Source organism: Bombina bombina, chromosome 8 (genome assembly GCF_027579735.1).
Source record: "Bombina bombina isolate aBomBom1 chromosome 8, aBomBom1.pri, whole genome shotgun sequence".
Classification (NCBI taxonomy): domain Eukaryota; kingdom Metazoa; phylum Chordata; class Amphibia; order Anura; family Bombinatoridae; genus Bombina; species Bombina bombina.
In genome coordinates, this window is record NC_069506.1 from 345,016,153 (window position 1) to 345,041,014 (window position 24,862).

General features: G+C 40.6%; 1 protein-coding gene across 3 annotated transcripts in view; it reads right to left on the reverse strand.

The window, feature by feature from the left end:
• ARHGEF12 (Rho guanine nucleotide exchange factor 12) overlaps positions 1-24,862 on the reverse strand; it is a 1,204,049-nt gene that overhangs the window by 85,192 nt on the left and 1,093,995 nt on the right. For all 3 annotated transcript variants that reach the window (XM_053691590.1, XM_053691589.1, XM_053691591.1), the window contains 3 exons: positions 3,214-3,465; positions 2,588-2,941; positions 2,266-2,507 (listed from right to left, as the gene is read on the reverse strand). In XM_053691590.1, coding sequence (XP_053547565.1) covers positions 2,266-2,507; positions 2,588-2,941; positions 3,214-3,465 — 848 coding nt within the window. The remainder of the gene's footprint in view (positions 1-2,265; positions 2,508-2,587; positions 2,942-3,213; positions 3,466-24,862) is intronic.

Sequence of the window (24,862 nt, forward strand, 5' to 3'; positions counted from 1 at the left end):
ATAGATGAGCCGCAGGGAACTGCATGTGGAGCGGGTAATGTAGAAAGGGTAGTAATTTCTCGGGACCCAGATTCCTGAGAAGTAGACGGCTCAGAGGGACTAAAAGTGCTATGAGTATTAGCAGGTTTGTCTCCCTTCTTAGACTTTAGAACAGTGTTTAGGCAAATGGAACAAAACTGAGCAGGCGGGAAAACCACAGCCTCCTCACAATATAAACAGGAATTATTAATCAGTACAGAAGGAGCGGAACTGTCTAATGTAGCATCAGAGTCCTCCATAGCTTTGTATATACCCACAGAAGGACAAACAAAAATAAACGATTTATTTAAAAAACTGCACCTTAATACTCATCACCTCCTAGACCCAGACAGCTAACAGTGAACACGCTCTCCTCAGGAAGGATGTCTGCAGCAGGATCTTAGGAAATTAAAGAGACCGCACCCAGTCACGTGGTGCTTAAGACAGGACTTCCACTGTTATGAAAAAGGGCGCTAAGCTATTGTGAGCTGCGCAACACTTAAAAAACGAAAGTGAAACCTGTTTGTTCCAAGCCAAAAAACACAGTCTATGAGCCCAAAAAAACTCTCACATTAAACAGATATAAATCCCCAAGCTGTTCAAATAATCTCCCTAAAAGAGATATTAAAGGAGCCACACTGTGACCCTGTGTAGCATTTTAAAGTGTGTATATATATATATATATATATATATATATATAAAATGGTCTTACCCTCCAGTATCCATGCTGTGGAACAGGCACAGCCTCTCAAGTGTAACAGTCTTGTAGCAGCGCTTCTGACATGAATTTGAGTGTGTATCAGCAAGCAGTAAAACTCGTCAACACTGATTGCTTAGGAGCTGATAGCGACAATCTGGATGGGTTCACAGAAAAACTTTCCCTGCATCTCCAGACTCTAACTTTCATCAATACTCTCACTGAAAGGTTGACATGATTACTTAAAACTCCAGTCCTTTCTTGAAGGTTACATACCCATTACAGGACTATCCGAATCTTCTGACACTTCTCTGCCACCTCCTATAGTGATGAAAGGCAAAGAATGAATAGGTAGGGGAAGTGGGATTGATATTTGAGCCATTGGCTGGGGTGTCTTGAAGTTGTGGACTCTCCCTGTCTTATGGAAGGGAACTGCTGATCTACTGGGATTTTCACGCACAACCATCTCTAGGGTTTACAGAGAATGGTCCAAAAAAGAGAAAATATCCAGTGAGTGGCAGTTGTGTGGACAAAAATGCCTTGTTGATGTCAGACAATAATGGGCAGACTGGTTCAAGATGATAGAAAGGCAACAGTAACTCAACCACTTGTTACAACCAAGGTATGCAGAATACCCTCTCTGAACGCACAACACGTCGAACCTTGAAGCAGATGGGCTACAGCAACAAAAGACCACACCGGGTGCCACTCCTGTCAGCTAAGAACAGGAAACTGAGGCTACAATTTCGCACAGGATCACCAAAATTGGACAATAGAAGATTGGAAAAACGTTGCCTGGTCTGATGAGTCTCGATTTCAGCTGCGACATTCAGATGGTAGGGTGAGAATTTGGAGTAAACTACATGAAAGCATGGATCCATCCTGCCTTGTATCAACGGTTCAGGCTGCTGGTGGTGGTGGTGGTATAATGGTGTGGGGGATATTTTCTTGGCACACTTTGGGTCCCCTTAGTACCAATTGAGCATCCTTTAAACACCATGGTCTACCTGAGTATTGTTGCTTATCATGTCCATCCCTTTATGACTACAGTGTACCCATCTTCTGATGGCTACTTCCAGCAGGATAATGCACCACGTCACAAAGCTCAAATCATCTCAAACTGGTTTCTTGAACATGACAATGAGTTCACTGTACTCCAATGGCCTCCACAGTCAGCAGATCTCAATCCAATAGAGCACCTTTGGGATGTGGTGGAACGGGAGATTCGCATCATGGATGTGCAGCCGACAGATCTGCAGCAACTGAGTGATGTTAGGTCAATATTGACTAAAATCTCTGAGGAATGTTTCCAACACCTTGTTGAATCTATGTCACAAAGTATTAAGGCAGTTCTGAAGGCAAAAGGGGGGGCAACCCGGTACTAGCAAGGTGTACCTAATAAAGTGGCTGGTGAGTGTATATGTATGTGATTGGCCGATGGCTGTCATGTGATACAGGGAGCAGTAAAACGATGCATTTGTTAATTATGCAAAACTACTGTATTTAATGTTCCTTCCACACACCTTTATATTTTGTAACACATGACTAACCTTAAGCTCTTGTAGGTCAGCTTCAATATTTCCAATGTAATGTAACATTTGACTGAAAGCTTCTGAGGAGATCCCAGGAATAGAAGCCTCACAAATGGGTGGTCCCAGTCTCTCTGCAACCTGTGGTGAACTGGCTGTGTGCTCAGGAAAGGAGTATTGAGAGGTAAGGTGAGAGATGGATAGGTCTTCATCTGTGGAGCTCTCCTGAATGTTCTCATAACCATCCAGAAACAAGTATTTCCCTGTAGTCATAAAAAAACAGAGTTATATCAAATTGGAAAGGGAGAAATGCGTTTATGACACTGACTAGCAAGACATTTACCTGAAATCCGGAACTGCATCTCTTCTGCATCACTTCCTTTATTCTGACCTTCCAAGTGCTCCTTGTTTTGTAGCTCTGGGGCATCAAAGAACTGTTCGCCGCTCTCCTCAGAAGCCATCCCTTGTTGATCCAGATCAGTGACACTATGCTCAGAGACCCTGCCTGTCTTTCTGTGCTCTGCAGCCAGATCTCTTCTAGAACGCGTCTCCCTTGTTCCTCTCCTCTGGATATACAGGTGATCTTTTTCCCCTTCTTGATCACATCTCTTCCGGCTACAGAATAGTTTATAATTATCTGCTTCTTCCTTCTGCAGGAGCATTAGTTGCTTAATTATCAGCTGTTTAAGAAGATCCACTGAAAGGAAAAAACACACACTATGAATTGAAACACAAAATAGCTAGAGTACCCTCATGATGTAATCAAACAGCTCAAATAACTAAGCATTTGTTCCATTTTTCCTAGAATTTGCACACTACGACCTGCGGATCACTAACAAATTCACAAAAACCCAAGCAACGATAGCACAGATAACAAGATGTCAGAGAAAATCTAACTGGATTGCAGTTAAAGATAAGAAAAGTTTTCAAGGAATTAGGGCCAAATACACAGCAACAACATGTACTTACAGTTTTTGAGCGCATTCATAGCTCTGTAATGCTCAGAAGATTGGGATGTGATGGGACTGCTGCTCTGACTAAGATCTGGGGGATGCTGTTCCAGTGAAGCTTGACTTGAGATCGGACTTGTTCTGTGCACAGTATGGGAAGAGTGCTGATCCTTTGTGATGGAACTTTGCAAAGGTGGTTGCAAGGCATCCCTGTGCATTAGGGATGGAGATGAAAGCTCCTGTGCAGTGCCTTCTATGTCTGAGTCTTTGCCTGTGATGTGAAGATAGGACTTACTCATTATTAAGACATTACAAGAGGGAAAGCAATTGCATTACCATACAGAATTAAGGCAAAGGTTATCACACTTGGAGAAAACATAATTTATGTAAGAACTTACCTGATAAATTAATTTATTTTTTATAGTGGCAAGAGTCCATGAGCTAGTGACGTATGGGATATACATTCCTACCAGTATAAATACACCTCCCACCACACACATACTAGTTTTAACGTATAGCCAAGTAGTGAGGTGTAAAAAGGAGTAAAAAAGCATACAAAAAAAAGAGGAACTGGAAAAAAATAATTTGCTTTTATACCAAAAAAATCATAACCATCAAAAAAAGGGTGGGTCTCATGGACTCTTGCCACTATAAAATAAATGAATTTATCAGGTAAGTTCTTATGTTTTATTTAATGTAAGTGGCAAGAGTCCATGAGCTAGTGACGTATGGGATACAATACCCAAGATGTGGAAATCCACAGAGTCACTAGAGAGGGAGGGATAAAATAAAAACAGCTACTTCAGCTGAAAAATATAAATCCAAATAATTGTTTTCTTAAATTTCAAAAAACTCAAATCATAGGCAAAAAGAATCAAACTGAGACAGTTGCCTGAAGAACTTTTCTACCAAAGACTGCTCCTGAAGAAGCAAATACGTAAAAATTGTAAAATGTAGTAAATGTATGCAAAAAAGACCAAGTTGCTGCTTTGCAAATCCGACTGAAGCTCCATTCTTGAAAGCCCAAGAAGTGGCAACTGATCTGGTAGAATGAGCTGTAATTCTCTGAGGCGGAGACTGTCCCGCCTCCAAATAAGCCTTGTGAATCACAAATAGACTAGTATTTCAAAGCTCTTACCACATCCAAAGAATGTAGAGATCTTTCAAGAGAATTCTTAGGATTAGGATACAAAGAACTACAATTTCCCTACTAATGTTGTTAGAATTAACAACTTTAAGCAAAAATGTAAACAAAGTCCATGAAACTGCTTTATCTTGATGGAATATCAGATAAGGAGACTCACAAGAAAGAGCCGACAATTCAGAAACTCTTCTAGCAAAATTTATGCTTACCTGATAAATTTATTTCTTTTACGATATGACGAGTCCACGGATTTCATCCTTACTTATGGGATTACGTCTCCTGGTCAGCAGGAGGAGGCAAAGAGCACCACAGCAGAGCTGTATATATAGCTCCTCCCTTCCCTCCCACTCCAGTCATTCGACCAAAGTTAGGAAGAGAAAGGAAAAGCCAAGGTGCAGAGGTGACTATAGTTTAACAAAAATAAAAACCTGTCTCAGAAAATTACAGGGCGGGCCGTGGACTCGTCATATCGTAAAAGAAATAAATTTATCAGGTAAGCATACATTTCCTTTTCTTTTACAAGATATGACGAGTCCATGGATTTCATCCTTACTTATGGGATACAATACCAAAGCTATAGGACACGGATGAAAGGGAGGGACAAGACAGGAACCTAAACAGAAGGCACCACTGCTTGAAGAACCTTTCTCCCAAAAACAGCCTCAGACGAGGCAAAAGTATCAAATTTGTAAAATTCGGAAAAAGTATGAAGAGACGACCAAGTTGCAGCCTTGTAAATCTGTTCAACAGAAGCATCGTTTTTAAATGCCCATGAGGAAGCCACAGCCCTAGTAGAATGAGCCGTAATTCTGTCAGGAGGCTGCCGTCCAGCAGTCTCATATGCAAAACGGATGATACTCTTCAGCCAAAAAGAAAGAGGTAGCCGTAGCTTTCTGGCCCCTATGTCTTCCAGAAAAAATAACAAATAATGAAGACGATTGACGGAATTCTTTACTCGCCTGTAAGTAAAACTTCAGGGCACGGACCATGTCCAAATTATGTAACAGACGCTCCTTCTTAGAAGAAGGATTAGGACACAAAGAAGGAACCACAATTTCCTGATTAATATTCTTATTAGAAAGAACCTTAGGAAGGAAACCAGGTTTGGTACGTAACACCACCTTATCAGAATGGAAAATAAGATAAGGAAAATCACACTGTAAAGCTGAAAGCTCAGAAACTCTGCGAGCAGAAGAAATAGCAACCAAAACTGAAACTTTCCAAGATAATAACTTAATATCTACGGAATACATGGGTTCAAACGGAACCCCTTGAAGAACATTAAGAACTAAATTCAAACTCCACGAAGGAGCAATTGGTCTAAACACAGGCCTGATTCTAGTCAGAGCCTGACAAAAGGATTGAACATCTGGAACATCTGCCAGACGCTTGTGTAACAGAATAGACAAAGCAGAAATCTGTCCCTTTAAGGAACTTCTCCAATCCTTCTTGGAGAAAAGATAAAATCCTGGGAATCCTAACCCTACTCCATGAGTAGCCCTTGGATTCGCACTAATAAAGATATTTACGCCATATCTTATGGTAAATTTTCCTAGTAACAGGCTTCCGTACCTGAATCAAGGTATCAATGACCGAATCAGAGAACCCTCGCTTAAATAAAATTAAGCGTTCAATCTCCAAGCAGTCAGCTGCAGAGAAACTAGATTCGGGTGATGGAAGGGTCCCTGAATGAGAAGGTCCTGCCTCAATGGAAGCTTCCACGGTGCCAGAGAGAACATGTCCACCAGGTCGGCATACCAAGTCCTGCGAGGCCACGCAGGAGCGATGAGAATCACCGAAGCCCTCTCCTGTTTGATCCGAGCTATCAACCGGGGAAGGAGAGCAAACGATGGAAACACATTAGCTAGGTTGAACGACAAAGGCACTACCAAGGCATCTATCAGTTCGGCCTGAGGATCCCTGAACCTGGATCCGTATCTCGGAAGCTTGGCATTCTGGCGAGATGCCATAAGATCCAACTCCGGACTGCCCCATCTGAGAAGCAGGGTAGCAAAGACCTCTGGATGAAGTTCCCATTCCCCTGGATGGAACATCGGCATGCTCAAAAAATCCGCTTCCCAGTTGTCCACTCCTGGGATGTAGAATGCTGACAGATAACAAGAGTGAGCCTCCGCCCACCGAATTATCCTGGATACTTCTGTCATCGCTAAGGAACTCCTTGTTCCTCCCTGATGATTGATGTAAGCCACAGCCGTGATGTTGTCCGTCTGAAATCGGATGAATTTTTGAGAAGCCAACTGAGGCCAAGCCTGAAGCGCATTGAATATTGCTCTCAACTCCAGAATATTGATTGGAAGTAGAGACTCCGACCGAGTCCACACACCCTGAGCCTTCAGGGAATTCCAGACTGCCCCCCATCCAAGTAGACTGGCGTTTGTTGTCACTATCACCCATGAGGGTCTGCAGAAGCACGACCCTTGGGACAGATGATCCTGCGACAACCACCAAAGAAGAGAGTCTCTTGTCTCCTGATCCAGATCTATCTGAGGAGACAAATTTGCATAATCTCCATTTCACTGGCTGAACATGCTCAGTTGTAGAGGTCTGAGATGAAAACGAGCAAACGGGATGATGTCCATTGCCGCCACCATCAATCCAATTACCTCCATGCACTGAGCCACTGATGGCCGAGGATAGGACTGAAGGGCTCGGCATGTATTCAGAATCTTTAACTTTCTGATTTCCGTCGAGAAGATTTTCATGGATATAGAGTCTATTAGAGTTCCCAAGAAGGGAACCCTTGTCTGTGGAACTAGAGAACTCTTTTCTAGATTCACCTTCCTCCCGTGAGTCCTTAGAAAGGATAGAACAATGTTGGTGAGACTTTGTCAGCTGATAAGACGACACCTGAATCAGAATATCGTCCAGATAAGGCGCCACTGCAATGCCCCTGGGTCTGAGAACCGCCAGCAGAGACCCTAGAACCTTTGTGAAGATCCTGGGTGCCGTGGCCAGCCCGAAAGGAAGGGCCACAGACTGAAAATGTTTGTCCAGAAAGGCGAACCTTAGGAACTGGTGATGATCTTTGTGGATAGGAATTTGCAGATATGCATCCTTTAAGTCCACGGTAGTCATATATTGACCCTCCTGGATCAATGGCAGAATTGTCCGAATAGTCTCCATCTTGAAGGATGGGACTCTGAGAAACTTGTTTAGACTCTTGAGATCTAAAATAGGTCGGAACGTTCCCTCTTTATTGGGAACCACGAAAAGATTTGAGTAAAACCCCTGCCCCTGTTCCTGTATTGGAATGGGACAAATTACTCCCATAGTGGAGAGGTCTTTTACACAGCGTAAGAACGCCTCTCTCTTTATCTGGTCTACAGATAATTGTGAAAGAAGAAACCTTCCCCTTGGGAGGGAATTTTTGAACTCCAGCTGATACCCTTGGGACACGATTTCTAGTGTCCAGGGATCCTGAACGTCTCTTATCCAAGCATGGAAAAATATTGAAAGTCTGCCCCCTATTAGATCAGGTCCCGGATCGGGGGCCGCCCTTTCATGCTGTTTTGGGAGCAGCAGAGGGCTTCTTGGGTTGTTTACCCTTGTTCCAAGCCTGGTTGGGTCTCCAGATGGACTTGGTTTGTGCAAAATTCCCTTCCTGTTTAGCGGAAGAAGAAGAAGGGACTCCTTGAAATTTCGAAATGAACAAAAATTACTCTGTTTTACCCCTTTGTTTACCTGTTTTATCCTGAGGTAGGAGATGACCCTTACCTCCCGTAATGCCAGAAATGATTTATTTCAAGTCAGGCCCGAACAGGGTCTTTCCTTTGAAAGGAATAGCCAAAAGCTTTGATTTAGAGGACACATCCGCAGACCAAGATTTTAACCATAAAGCTCTTTGCGCTAAAATGGCAAATCCTGCATTCTTAGCCGCCAGCTTGGCGATCTGAAAGGCGGCATCTGTAACAAAAGAATTAGCCAGCTTAAGGGCCTTAATTCTATCTAGTATTTCCTCTAAAGGAGTCTCAGTCTTAAGAGACTCTTCTAAGGCGTCAAACCAAAAGGCAGCCACAGTTGTAACTGGTACAATACAAGCTGTCGGTTGTAATAGAAAACCCTGATGAATAAATAGCTTTTTTAGAAGACCCTCCAACTTTTTATCCATAGGGTCTTTGAAAGCACAACTGTCCTCAATAGGAATAGTTGTACGCTTAGCCAGGGTAGATATAGCTCCCTCCACCTTAGGGACCGTTTGCCAAGAATCCCGAACAGTGTCAGCTATAGGATACATTTTCTTAAAATTAGGAGAAGGTGAGAACGTGATACCCGGTCTTTCTCATTCCCAGCGTAATAATTTCCGAAATTCTCTTAGGAACCGGAAACACATCAGAATAAGAAGGGACCTCTAAGTATTTGTCCATCTTACACAATTTCTCTGGTGGTACCACAATAGAGTCACAGTCATCCAGAGTCGCTAAAACCTCCTGAAGTAACAGGTGGAGGTATTTAAGCTTAAATCTGAAGGACATGACGTCCTAGTCTGTCTGAAGGAAAGCAGTCCCTGAGTCAGAAAGTTCCCCCTCAAACAGAAGTTCCCTACCCCCAAATCAGATCCTTGGGAGGGCACATCAGAGATAGCCATCAAAGCATCAGAAGTCGCAGGAACCAAAGTGGCTTCTGTCCTGCTGCGTTTGCCCTGTAACACTGGCAACTTGGATAAAACTTCTGTAAGGGTGGATGACATAACTGCAGCCATATCCTGCAGAGGCGTCGCTTGAGTGGGTGTTAAAGGGACAGTCTAGGCCAAAATAAACTTTCATGATTCAGATAGAGCATGTAATTTTAAACAATTTTCCAATTTACTTTTATCACCAATTTTGCTTTGTTCTCTTGGTATTCTTAGTTGAAAGCTTAACCTAGGAGGTTCATATGCTAATTTTTTAGACCTTGAAGGCCACCTCTTTTCAGAATGCATTTTAACAGTTTTTCACCACTAGAGGGTGTTAGTTCATGTATTTTATATAGAGATAACACTATGCTCGTGCACGTGAAGTTATCTGGGAGCAGGCACTGATTGGCTAAACTGCAAGTCTGTCAAAAGAACTGAAATAAAGGGGCAGTTTGCAGAGGCTTAGATACAAGATAATCACAGAGGTTAAAAGTATATTAATATAACTGTGTTGGTTATGCAAAACTGGGTAATGGGTAATAAAGTGATTATCTATATTTTAAAACAATAAAAATTATGGTGTAGACTGTCCCTTTAAGGCCTGTGAAGCTTGGGGAGTAAGAATTGGCATACCCTGAGTCTCATCAGTCTGAGAAACATCCTGAGCTATATCTTTGTTAAAGAAAATGTGCTCTTTACATTGCAATGCCCTCTCAGTGCATGAGGGACAAAAAGTAAGCGGGGGTTCCACAATGGCATTTAAACACATGGAACAAGTACTGGCTTCAAGGTCATCCATAGTAAAAAAACAGAAATTGTTTTCAGTTATATCAAACACTTTTTATGCACAAACTAGTTATAGAATAAAAACAACTGTGCCTTTAAAAAATAAAAACTTTTGCACAGCACACTGTGTGGCTGAAAACACTTATAATTGTGGCCTTGAAAAATAAAATTTGCAGTTATACGTATCCCATGAATAGTTAACTAACTCTTAAAGGATAACTGCACCTTCAAATTTAGATACTTAAAATTTAAAAACCTCGCCACAACTCTGCTGCGGCGCTTACCTGCCCCCTCTCTGAGACAAAAGAACGTCACCCGTGCAGCAGAGTGTCTAGACCGCCTGAGTTTCAACTATCCATGCAGTCCAGACAGAACACCTGAGTCAAGCATCCGACCGACTCCCAGACAGACACTGTGCTGCTTCTACTTGCACGCAAAAGAGTGCCCCGCCCATCGTGGGCGTATCAGAGGGGAACTCCCGCGCGGATCATTGCTTTATAGTAAAAAACAAAAATGGAGCCACCGGAGTAGCGTTGCACCTCATAAAAGTGCCCCACATTAAGCCAGTCCCCCTGTAAAAGACACAATACCCATGCCGCAAGCATATTAAAACTTATGTGATCCGGAGTTCACCACTCCGAGAACCCCCAGCGTCAGCCCACACATGAAAGGGTTAAAATAGTGTATCTTAAATTACTACTGCACCTCATATTTTCATTATCCCATAATGATAGCAGCCTTCTCTGTTTACCCCAGCCATATCCTGCTCCGAGATATAATAGGGCACAGACATAGGTCAGCTTATAGCGAGAGACAGTCCTTTCTGAGGTACCAAGTGTCACAGAATATAAAAGACTGCACATACCTCCATGTTGAGTAACAACATGACTCGTCCCACACTGCAAGAGGTCCTTCATCTCCTCCAGGAATCTGTGGGAACCAGCTGGGTCTTAGATAAAACCTGCTAAGACCATATTCATCAGGACAGCCCCCATTGGGAGTCACAGAGGACGGATGTAATCTGCACAGACCCTATAGCTGTACCCTGAGTAAAATAGTACACACTGGCACCATTTGAAAATAATAAACTCTTGATTGAAGAATCTAAACTAGCACCTCACTTTACCTCTTCCTATCACTAACACAGGCAAAGAGAATGACTGGAGTGGGAGGGAAGGGAGGAGCTATATATACAGCTCTGCTGTGGTGCTCTTTGCCTCCTCCTGCTGACCAGGAGGCGTAATCCCATAAGTAAGGATGAAATCCGTGAACTCGTCATATCTTGTAAAAGAAATAACACTTTCCAAGAAAGTAGTTTAATATCCAAAGAATGCATAGGCTCAAAAGGAGGAGCCTGCAAAATCCTTAAAACCAAATTAAGACTCCAAGGAGGAGAAATGGATTTAATAACAGGTTTGATACGAACCAAAGCCTGAACAAAACAGTAAATATCAGGAAGTTTAGCAATTTTTCTATGAAATAAGACATAAAGAGCAGAGATTTGTCCCTTCAAAGTATTTGCAGACAAACCCTTATCCAAACCATCCTGAAGAAACTGTAAAATCCGAGGAATTCTAAAAGAATGCCAAGAAAATTTATGAGAGGAGCACCATGAAATATAGGTTTTCCAAACCCAATAATAAATCTCCCTCGAAACAGACTTACGAGCCTGTAACATAGTGTCAATTACTGAGTCAGAAAACCTCTATGACTAAGAACTAAGTGACAAGAGTCCATACCTTCAAATTTAAGGATTTGAGATCCTGTTGGAAAAACGGCCCTTGAGACAGAAGGTCTGGCCTTAAAGGAAGTGGCCAAGGCTGTCAACTGGACATCCGGACAAGTTCCGCATACCAGAACCTGTGAGGCCATGCAGGTGCTATCAGAAACACATGATATTGTTTCATTATGATGTTGGAAATTACCCTTGGGAGAAAAACTAGAGGTGGAAAAATGTAAGCAGGTTGGTAGAACCTAGGAAATGCTAAAGCACCCACCATGTCTGCCTGAGGATCCTTGGATCTGGAAAGATATCTGGGAAGTTTCTTGTTTAAACAAGAAGCCATCAGCTCTATTTCTGGGAGACCCCACATCTGTACAATCTGATGAAACACATCAGGATGGAGAGACCACTCACCTGGATGCAAAGTCTGACGACTTTTATAATCATCTTCCCAATTGTCTACACCTGGAATATAAATCGTAGAAATTAGACCAGAGTTGGACTCCGCCCAAAGAAGTATCCAAGATACTTCCTTCATTGCTAAAGAACTGCAAGTCCCTCCCTGATGATTGACATATGCTATTGTTGTTATAATTTCTGTCTGAAAATGAATGAATAGTTCTCTCTTTAATAGAGACCAAGCCTGAAGAGGTCTGAAGATAGCACAGAGTTCTAAAATGTTGATAAGTAACCTCGCTTCTTGAGGTTTCCAAACCCCTTGTGCTGTCAGAGACCCCCAGACAGCTCCCCAACCTGTAAGACTTGCATCTATTGAGATCACAGTCCAGGAAGGACGAACAAATGAGGCCCCTTGAATAATCCGATGATGGTCCAACCACCAAGACAGAGAGAGTTGAATGCTGGGATTTAAGTATATCAATTGTGATATCCGAGAATAATCCCTGCACCATTGATTCACCATGCAAAGCTGCAGAGGTCTCATATGAAAACGAGCAAAGGGGATCGCGACTGATGCTGCAGTCATAAGACCTAAAACTTCCCATGAACATAGCCACTGAAGGGAATGATCGAGACTGAAGGTTTAGACAAGCTAAAACCAATTTAATTTGTCTCTTGTCTGTTAAAGACAGAGTCATGGACACTGAATCTTTCTGGAAACCTAAAAAGATAACCTTTGTTTGAGGAATCAAGAAATTATTTTGTAAATTGATCCTCCAACCATGCCTTTGAAGAAACCACACTAGTTGTTTTGTGTGAGATTCTGCTAAATGAAAAGACTAAGCTAGTACCAAGATATCCTCCAAATAAGGAAACACCACAATACCCTGCTCTCTGATTACATATAGAAGGGCACAGAGAACCTTTGAAAAAATTATTGGAGCTGTCGCTAGGCCAAATGGAAGAGCAACAAACTGGTAATGCTTGTCTAGAAAACATAATTTATGTAAGAACTTACCTGATAAATTCATTTCTTTCATATTGGCAAGAGTCCATGAGCTAGTGACGTATGGGATACACAATCCTACCAGGAGCAGCAAAGTTCCCCAAACCTCAAAATGCCTATAAATACAACCCTCACCACAACCACAATTCAGTTTAACAAATAGCCAAGTAGTGGGGTGATAAAGAAAGGAGTAAAAAGCATCAACAAAGGAATTTGGAAATAATTGTGCTTTATACAAAAAAATCATAACCACCATAAAAAGGGTGGGCCTCATGGACTCTTGCCAATATGAAAGAAATGAATTTATCAGGAAAGTTCTTACATAAATTATGTTTTCTTTCATGTAATTGGCAAGAGCCCATGAGCTAGTGACATATGGGATATCAATACCCAAGATGTGGAACTCAACGCAAGAGTCACTAGAGAGGGGGGGGGGATAAAATAAAAACAGCCATTTTTCGCTGAAAAAAAATGAATCCACAACCCAAAATATAAGTTTATTCTCATAAATGAAAAGAAAAATTTAAAATATAAGCAGAAGAATCAAACTGAAACAGCTGCCTGAAGAACTTTTCTACCAAAAACTGCTTCTGAAGAAGCAAATACATCAAAACGGTAGAATTTAGCAAATGTATGCAAAGAAGACCAATTTGCTGCTTTGCAAATCTGATCAACTGAAGCTTCATTCTTAAAAGCCCACGAAGTGGAGACTGATCTAGTAGAATGAGCTGTAATTCTCTGAGGTGGGGCTTGACCCGACTCCAAATAAGATTGATGAATCAAAAGCTTTAACCACAAAGCCAAGGAAACAGCAGAAGCCTTCTGACCTTTCCTAGAACCAGAAAAGATAACTAACAAAAAGGCTAAAAGTCTTCCTGAACTCTTTAGTAGCTTCAACATAATATTTTAAAGCTCTTACAACAGCCAAAGAATGTAAGGATTTCTCCAAAAAATTCTTAGGATTAGGACACAAGGAAGGGACAACAATTTCTCTTTTAATATTGTTAGAATTCACAACCTTAGGTAAGAATTTAAATGAAGTCCACAAAACCGCCTTATCCAGATGAAAAAATCGGAAAAGGTGATTCACAAGAAAGAGCAGATAATTCAGAAACTCTTCTAGCAGAAGAGATGGCCAAAAGGATCAACACTTTCCAAGAAAGTAGTTTAATGTCTACAGAATGCATAGGCTCAAAATGAGGAGCATGTAAAGCCTTCAAAACCAAATTAAGACTCCAAGGAGGAGAGATTGATTTAATTACAGGCTTGATACGAACCAAAGCCTGTACAAAACAGTGAATATCAGGAAGTTTAGCAACCTTTCTGTGAAATAAAACAGAAAGAGCAGAGATTTGTCCCTTCAAGGAACTTGCAGACAAACCTTTATCCAAACCATCCTGAAGAAACTATAAAAATTCTAGGAATTCTGAAAGAATGCCAAGAGAATTTATGAGAAGAACACCATGAAATATAAATCTTCCAAACTCGATAATAAATCTTTCTAGAAACAGATTTATGAGCCTGTAACATGGTATTAATCACTGAGTCAGAGAAACCTCTATGACTAAGCACTAGGCGTTCAATTTCCATACCTTCAAATTTAATGATTTGAGATCCTGATGGAAAAACAAACCTATAGACAGAAGATCCAGCCTTAATGGAAGTGGGCAAGGTTGGCAACGGGACATCTGAACAAGATACGCATACCAAAACCTGTGAGGCCATGCTGGAGCCCCCAGCAACACAAACGATTGCTCCATGATGATTTTGGAGATCACTCTTGGAAGAAGAACTAGAGGCGGAAAAATATAAGCAGGTTGATGGAAGTGTCAACGCATCCACTGCTTCCGCCTGAGGATCCCTGGACCTGGGCAGGTACCTGGGAAGTTTCTTGTTTAGATGAGAAGCCATCAGATCTATTTCTGGAAGACCCCACATCTGAACAACCTGAGAAAACACATCTGGATGGAGGGACCACTCCCCCGGATGTAAAGTCTGACGGCTGAGATAATCCGCCTCCCAATTGTCTATACCTGGGATATGAACCACAGAAATTTAGACAGGAGCTGGATTCCGCCCAAGCAAGTATCCAAGATACTTTCATAGCTTGGGGACTGTGAGTCCCACCCTGATGATTGACATATGCCACAGTTGTGATATTGTCTGTTTGAAAACAAATGAACGGTTCTCTCTTCAACAGAGGCCAAATCTGAAGATCCCCAAACAGCTCCCCAACCTGAAAGATTTGCATCTGTTGTGATCACAGTCCAGGTTGGACGAACAAAAGAGGTCCCTTGAACTATACGATGGTGATCTAACCACCAAGACAGAGATAGTCGAACATTGGGCTTTAAGGATATTAATTGTGATATCCTTGTATAATCCCTGCACCATTGGTTCAGCATACAAAGCTGAAGAGGTCTCATGTGAAAACAAGCAAAGGGGATCGCGTCCGATGCTGCAGTCATGAGACCTAAAACTTCCATGCACATAGCGACTGAAGGGAATGAGTGAGACTGAAGGTTCCGACAGGCTGCAACTAATTTTAAACGTCTCTTGTCTGTTAGAGACAGAGTCATGGACACTGAATCTATCTGGAAACCTAAAAAGGTGACCCTTGTCTGTGGAATCAAAGAACTTTTTGAAAAAATTCATCCTCCAACCATGTTTTCGAAGAAACAACACTAGTTGATTCATGTGAGATTCTACAGAATGTAAAGACTGAGCTAGTACCAATATATTGTCCAAATAAGGAAACACCACAATACCCCGCTCTCTGATTACAGAGAGTAGGGCACCGAGAACCTTTGAAAAGATTCTTGGAGCTGTCGCTAGGCCAAAAGGAAGAGCAACAAATTGGTAATGCTTGTCTAGGAAAGAGAATCTCAGAAACTGATAATGATCTGGATGACTCAGAATATGAAGATATGCATCCTGCAAGTCTATTGTGGACATATAATGCCCATGCTGAACAAAAGGCAGAATAGTACTTATAGTCACCATTTTGAAAGTTGGTACTCTTACATAACTATTCAAAATTTTCAGATCCAGAACTGGTCTGAATGAATTTTCTTTCTTTGGGACAATAAATAGATTTGAATAAAACCCCAGACCCTGTTCCTGAAACGAAACTGGCATGATTACCCCTGAAAAACTCCAGGTCTGAAACACACTTCAGGAAAGCCTGAGCCTTTACTGGATTTGCTGGTATGCGTGAGAGAAAATATCTTCTCACAGGAGGTCTTACTCTGAATCCTATTCGGTACCCCTGAGAGATAATACTCAGAATCCATTGATTTTGGACAGAATTTATCCAAACATCCTTGAAAAATGTTAATCTGCCCCCTACCAGCTGAGCTGGAATGAGGGCCACACCTTCATGCGGACTTGGGGGCTGGCTTTGGTTTCTTAAATGGCTTGGATTTATTCCAATTTGAAGAAGGTTTCCATTTGGAAACAGATTCCTTGGGGGAAGGATTAGGTTTCTGTTCCTTATTCTATCGAAATGAACGAAAACAGTTAGAAGCTTTAGATTTACCCTTAGGTCTTTTATCCTGAGGCAAAAAAACTCCCTTCCCCCCCAGTGACAGTTGAAATAATCGAATCCAACTGAGACCCAAATAACTTATTACCTTGGAAAGAAAAAGATAGCAATCTGGACTTAGAAGTCATGTCAGCATTCCAAGATTTAAAGGGACAGTCAACACCAGAATTTTTGTTTTTTTAAAAGATAGATCATCCTTTTATTACCCATTCCCCAGTTTTGCACAGTCACCATGGTTATATTAATATACTTTTTACCTCTGTGATTACCGTGTATCTAAGCATCTTCTGACAGCACCCTGATCACATGACATTTTATTTATTATCTATTGACTTTCATTTTAGCCAATTAGTGCAGTGTCTGCCACAATTCACAGGCATGCTCACAATGTTATCTATATGGCTTACAGGTACTAGCTTTCCCCTTCTGTGAAAAGCAAATACAAAAGCATGTGATTAGAGGCGGCCTTCAAGGGCTTAGAAATTATCATATGAGCCTTCCTAGGTTTAGCTTTCAACTAAGAATACCAAGAGAACAAAGCAAAATTGGTGATAAAAGTAAATTGGAAAGTTGTTTAAAATTACATGCCTTATTTGAAACATGAAAGTTTTTTTTGGACTCGACTGTCCCTTTAAGCCACAAAGCTCTTCTAGCTAAAATAGCTAAATACATAGATTTAACATCAATTTTGATGATATCATAAATGTCATCACAAATAAAATGATTAGCATGTTGAAGCAATCGAACAATGCTAGACAAATCAGAATCCAATTCGTGTTGCGCTAAATTTTCCAACCAAAAAGTTGATGCAGCTGCAACATCAGCCAAAGAAATTGCAGGCCTGAGAAGATGACCCAAATATAAATAGGCTTTCCTTAGATAAGATTCAAGTTTCCTATCTAAAGGATCTTTAAAAGAATTAATATCTTCCATAGGAATAGTAGTACGTTTAGCAAGAGTAGAGATAGACCCATCAACTTTGGGGATCTTTTCCCAAAACTCCAATGTAACTGCTGGCAAAGGATACCATTTTTTAAACCTTGAAGAAGGAATAAAAGAAGTACCAGGCCTATTCCATTCCTTAGAAATCATATCAGAAATAGCATCAGGAACTGGAAAAACCTCTGGAGTAACCACAGGAGGTTTATAAACAGAATTTAAATGTTTACTAATTTTAATATCAAGAGGACTAGTTTCCTCAATATCCAATGTAATCAACACTTCTTTTAACAAAGAACAAATACACCCCATTTTAAATAAATAAGTAGATTTGTCAGTGTCAATATCTGAGGAAGGATCTTCTGAAGCAGATAGATCCTCATCAGAGGAGGATAATTCAGTATGTTGTCAGTCATTTGAAATTTCATCAACTTTATGAGAAGTTTTAAAAGACCTTTTACGTTTATTAGAAGGCGGGATGGCAGACAAAGCCTTCTGAATAGAATCAGCAATAAATTCTTATAAATTCACAGGTATATCTTCTACATTAGATGTTGAAGGAACAGCAACAGGCAATGTACTATTACTGATGGACAAATTATCTGCATGTAAAAATTTATCATGACAACTATTACAAACCACAGCTGGAGATATAATCTCCACAAGTTTACAACAAATGCACTTAGCTTTGGTAGAACTGTTATCAGGTAGCAGGGTTCCAACAGTGATTTCTGAGACTGGATCAGATTGAGACATCTTGCAAAATGTAAGAGAAAAAACAACATAATGATATTATTTGGCGCTAAATATGACGCAAACATAACTCGCGCCATTAACGACGCAACCTTGTGCAAGGAACTCGGCGTCAACTAAGACGCCAGGAATGACTAATTTGCATCATCGGACGTACCTTTTGTGCCACGAAAATTCTCGCACCAAGAATGACGCAATAAACATTGGCATTTTGCACCCTCGCTGGCTTAATTTTGCCAGCAAAATTTGAAAGAAAAAAACAGTCAATTTGAAAAAAGACTAAACCCCAGGTAAGAAAAATATTTCCTAATATGTTTTTTCCCCAAATATGAAACTGAAAGTCTGCAAAAGGAAATACATAAACCTGACTCATGGCAAATATAAGTACAATACATATATTTAGAACTTTATATTAATGCATAAAGTGCAAAACCATAGCTGAGGGTGTCTAAGTAATAAAAACATACTTACCGAAAGACACCCATCCACATATAGCAGATAGCCAAACCAGTACCGAAAGGGTTATCAGTAGAGGTAATGGAATATGGAATATCGCCGATCTTAAAAGGGAGGTAGGAGATGAATCTCTACGGCCGATAACAGAGAACCTATGAAATAGATCTCCTGTGAGGAAAACCATTGCATTCAATGGGAGATACTCCCTATTGTATGAATAGTCCTTATAGTTACCATGTTGAAAGTTGGGACTCTTACAAAACGATTTAAAAGTTTCAGATCCAGAACTGGTCTGAAAGAATTCTCTTTCTTTGGGACAATTAATAGATTTGAATAAAACCCCAAACCCTGTTCCTGTAGAGGAAGTGGAATAATTACCCCTGAAAGCTCTAGATCTGAAACACATTTCAGAAAAGCCTGAGCTTTCACAGGATTTGTTGGAACATGAGAAAGAAAGAATCTTCCCACGGGAGGCCTTATTCTCGATACCCTTGAGACACAATATTCTGAATCCACTGATTCTGAACAGAACCTAATCAAATTTCCTGAAACAATTTCAATCTGCCCCCCACCAGCTGAACTGGATTGAGGGCCGCACCTTCATGCAGTCTTGGGGGCTGGATTTGGTCTTTTATAAGGCTTGGTTTTATTCCAATTTGAAGATGGTTTCCAATTGGAACCAGAGGCCTTAGGGCGAAAGGAACGAAAACAATTTGGAGTCTTAAATATACCCAAAGATTTTTTATCTTAAAAAAAACCTCCAGTAATAGTGGAAATAATAGAATCCAATTGAGAAACAAATAAATTCTTACCCTGGAAAGATAGAGATAGTAATATAGATTTAGTCACCATGTCAGCATTCCAAGATTTAAGCCATAAAGCTCTTCTGGCTAAAATAGCTAAAGACATAGATTTAACATCGATTTTAATAATGTCAAATATAGCATCACAAATAAAATGATTAGCATGTTGAAGCAGAAGAATAATGCTGGATAAATCATGATCTTCTACCTGCCGGGCTAAACTATCCAACCACAAAAATGAAGCAGCAGCCACATCAGCCATAGAAATAGCAGGTCTAAGAATATAGCCAGAATATAAATATGCTCTTCTAAGATAAGATTCAATATTCCTATCTAAAAGGATCCTTAAAGGAAGTACTATCTTCCATAGGAATAGTAGTACGTTTGGCAAGAGTGGAAATAGCTCCATCAACCTTAGGAACTTTTTCCCAAAACTCTAAATTAACCACAGGTAAAGGATACAACTTCTTAAACCTAGAAGGAGGATTGAAAGAAGAACCAGGCTTAGACCATTCTTTAGAAATCATATCAGAAACAGCATCTGGAACAGGAAAAACCTCAGGTGCAACCATTATCAGCATGCAAGAGCTTATCATGACAGATGCCACATAATTGGGCTGAAGAAATAACATCAGTTAATTTACAACAAACACACTTAGCTTTGGTAGAACTGTGTTCAGGCACCATGGTTTATACAGCAACATCAGAGGCAGGATCAGATTGAGACATCTTGCAAAATGTAAAAAGAAAAAAAACAACATTTAAACAAAATATCCAATTTCCTCATAGGGCAAGGAGTAGGCTTTTGTTCCTTATTCTGACGAAAGGAACGAAAACAATTTGGAGTCTTAAATTTACCCAAAGATTTTTTATCTTAAAAAAAACCTCCCTTTCCTCCAGTAATAGTGGAAATAATAGAATCCAATTGAGTAACAAATAAATTCTTACCCTGGAAAGAGAGAGATAGTAATCTAGATTTAGACACCATGTCAGCATTCCAAGATTTAAGCCATAAAGCTCTTCTGGCTAAAATAGCTAAAGAAATAGATTTAACATTGATTTTAATAATGTCAAATATAGCATCACAAATAAAATGATTAGCATGTTGAAGCAGAAGAATAATGCTGGATAAATCATGATCTTCTACCTGCCAGGCTAAACTATCCAACCACAAAAATGAAGCAGCAGCCACATCAGCCATAGAAATAGCAGGTCTAAGAATATAGCCAGAATATAAATATGCTCTTCTAAGATAAGATTCAATATTCCTATCTAAAAGGATCCTTAAAGGAAGTACTATCTTCCATAGGAATAGTAGTACGTTTGGCAAGAGTGGAAATAGCTCCATCAACCTTAGGAACTTTTTCCCAAAACTCTAAATTAACCACAGGTAAAGGATACAACTTCTTAAACCTAGAAGGAGGATTGAAAGAAGAACCAGGCTTAGACCATTCTTTAGAAATCATATCAGAAACAGCATCTGGAACAGGAAAAACCACAGGTGCAACCATTATCAGCATGCAAGAGCTTATGACAGATGCCACATAATTGGGCTGAAGAAATAACATCAGTTAATTTACAACAAACACACTTAGCTTTGGTAGAACTGTGTTCAGGCACCATGGTTTCTACAGCAACATCAGAGGCAGGATCAGATTGAGACATCTTGCAAAATGTAAAAAGAAAAAAAACAACATTTAAACAAAATATCCAATTTCCTCATAGGGCAAGGAGTAGGCTTTTGTTCCTTATTCTGACGAAAGGAACGAAAACAATTTGGATTCTTAAATTTACCCAAAGATTTTTTATCTTAAAAAAAAACTCCCTTTCCTCCAGTAATAGTGGAAATAATAGAATCCAATTGAGAAACAAATAAATTCTTACCCTGGAAAGAGAGAGATAGTAATCTAGATTTAGACACCATGTCAGCATTCCAAGATTTAAGCCATAAAGCTCTTCTGGCTAAAATAGCTAAAGACATAGATTTAACATCGTTTTTAATAATGTCAAATATAGCATCACAAATAAAATGATTAGCATGTTGAAGCAGAAGAATAATGCTGGATAAATCATGATCTTCTACCTGCCGGGCTAAACTATCCAACCACAAAAATGAAGCAGCAGCCACATCAGCCATAGAAATAGCAGGTCTAAGAATATAGCCAGAATATAAATATGCTCTTCTAAGATAAGATTCAATATTCCTATCTAAAAGGATCCTTAAAGGAAGTACTATCTTCCATAGGAATAGTAGTACGTTTGGCAAGAGTGGAAATAGCTCCATCAACCTTAGGAACTTTTTCCCAAAACTCTAAATTAACCACAGGTAAAGGATACAACTTCTTAAACCTAGAAGAAGGATTGAAAAAAGAACCAGGCTTAGACCATTCTTTAGAAATCATATCAGAAACAACATCTGAAACAGGAAAAACCTCAGGTGCAACCATTATCAGCATGCAAGAGCTTATCATGACAGATGCCACATAATTGGGCTGAAGAAATAACATTTAATTTACAACAAACACACTTAGCTTTGGTAGAACTGTGTTCAGGCACCATGGTTTCTACAGCAAAATCAGAGGCAGGATCAGATTGAGACATCTTGCAAAATGTAAAAAGAAAAAAAACAACATTTAAACAAAATATCCAATTTCCTCATATAGCAGTTTCAGGAATAGGAAAAAAATGCTTATGCTAAAGTAAGATGCAAAAAAATGAAGAGAACAAGAAGCATTAAAAGAAGATGGGTAATATACAAAAAAGTTTTTTAGCGCCAAGTATGACGCAAAAAGGAAGTTTACAAATTTTTGGCGCCAAAGCTAACATCAGGAAATGATGCAACTCGTGTCATAATAAGCGTGACTTCGCACTCAAACAACTCGCGTCCACAAAGATGCAGGAAATGACCAAACTTACGTCATCTTAGACGCAATTTCGAACACTAAAAAATTTTCACGCCAAAAATGACGCCATAAAAAAAAAAGCATTTTGTGTCCCCGCAAGCCTAGTTTGCCCACGAAAATTTGGAAACAAAGCCAAATTTTAAAGAATCTGTAACCCCAGGTAAGCAAAAAACAAAATTTATGCTTACCTGATAAATTCATTTCTCCTGTAGTGTGGTCAGTCCACGGGTCATCATTACTTCTGGGATATTATCTCCTCCCCTACAGGAAGTGCAAGAGGATTCACCCAGCAGAGCTGCTATATAGCTCCTCCCCTCTACGTCACCTCCAGTCATTCGACCAAAGGACCAACGAGAAAGGAGAAGCCCAAGGGTGTAGTGGTGACTGGAGTATAATCCAAAAATTTTTTTAGCCTGCCATAAAAAACAGGGCGGGCCGTGGACTGACCACACTACAGGAGAAATGAATTTATCAGGTAAGCATAAATTTTGTTTTCTCCTGTTAAGTGTGGTCAGTCCACGGGTTATCATTACTTCTGGGATACCAATACCAAAGCAAAAGTACACGGATGACGGGAGGGACAGGCAGGCTCTTTATACGGAGGGAACCACTGCCTGAAGAACCTTTCTCCCAAAAACAGCCTCCGAAGAAGCAAACGTGTCAAATTTGTAAAATTTGGAAAAAGTATGAAGAGAAGACCAAGTTGCAGCCTTGCAAATCTGTTCAACAGAAGCCTCATTCTTAAAGGCCCAAGTGGAAGCCACAGCTCTAGTAGAATGAGCTGTAATTCTTTCAGGAGGCTGCTGTCCAGCAGTCTCATAGGCTAATCGTATTATGCTACGAAGCCAAAAAGAGAGAGAGGTAGCCGAAGCTTTTTGACCTCTCCTCTGGCCAGAATAAACGACAAACAGGGAAGACGTTTGACGAAAATCCTTAGTTGCCTGTAGATAAAATTTCAGGGCACGGACTACATCTAAATTGTGTAGCAGACGTTCCTTCTTCGAGGAAGGATTAGGACACAAAGATGGAACAACAATCTCTTGATTGATATTCCTGTTAGTGACCACCTTAGGTAGGAACCCAGGTTTAGTACGCAGAACTACCTTGTCTGAATGAAAAATCAGATAAGGAGAATCACAATGTAAGGCAGATAACTCAGAGACTCTTCGAGCCGAGGAAATAGCCATTAAAAACAGAACTTTCCAAGATAACAACTTGATATCAATGGAATGAAGGGGTTCAAACGGAACACCCTGTAAAACATTAAGAACTAAGTTCAAACTCCATGGCGGAGCAACAGTTTTAAACACAGGCTTGATCCTAGCTAAAGCCTGACAAAAAGCTTGAACATCCGGAACTTCTGACAGACGTTTGTGTAAAAGAATGGACAGAGCTGAAATCTGTCCCTTTAAGGAACTAGCGGATAAACCCTTTTCTAAACCTTCTTGTAGAAAAGACAATATCCTTGGGATCCTAACCTTACTCCATGAGTAACTCTTGGATTCGCACCAATATAAGTATTTACGCCATATTTTATGGTAAATCCTTCTGGTAACAGGCTTCCTAGCCTGTATTAAGGTATCAATAACTGGCTTAGAAAACCCACGTTTTGATAAAATCAAGCGTTCAATCTCCAAGCAGTCAGCTTCAGAGAAGTTAGATTTTGATGTTTGAATGGACCCTGGATCAGAAGGTCCTGTTTCAGAGGTAGAGACCAAGGCGGACAGGATGACATGTCCACTAGATCTGCATACCAAGTCCTGCGTGGCCATGCAGGTGCTATTAGAATCACTGATGCTCTCTCCTGTTTGATTCTGGCAATCAATCGAGGAAGCATCGGGAAGGGTGGAAACACATAAGCCATCTTGAAGGTCCAAGGTGCTGTCAGAGCATCTATCAGAACCGCTCCCGGATCCCTGGATCTGGACCTGTAGCGAGGAAGCTTGGCGTTCTGACGAGACGCCATGAGATCTATCTCTGGTTTGCCCCAACGTCGAAGTATTTGGGCAAAGACCTCCGGATGAAGTTCCCACTCCCCCGGATGAAAAGTCTGACGACTTAAGAAATCCGCTTCCCAGTTCTCCACTCCCGGGATGTGGATTGCAGACAGGTGGCAAGAGTGAGACTCTGCCCAGCGAATTATCTTTGATACTTCCATCATTGCTAGGGAGCTTCTTGTCCCTCCCTGATGGTTGATGTAAGCTACAGTCGTGATGTTGTCCGACTGAAACCTGATGAACCCCCGAGTTGTTAACTGGGGCCAAGCCAGAAGGGCATTGAGAACTGCTCTCAATTCCAGAATGTTTATTGGAAGGAGACTCTCCTCCTGATTCCATAGTCCCTGAGCCTTCAGAGAATTCCAGACAGCGCCCCAACCTAGTAGGCTGGCGTCTGTTGTTACAATTGTCCAGTTTGGCCTGCTGAATGGCATCCACCTGGACAGATGTGGCCGATAAAGCCACCATAGAAGAGAATTTCTGGTCTCTTGATTCAGATTCAGAGTTGGGGACAAATCTGAGTAATCCCCATTCCACTGACTTAGCATGTACAATTGCAGCGGTCTGAGATGTAGGCGTGCA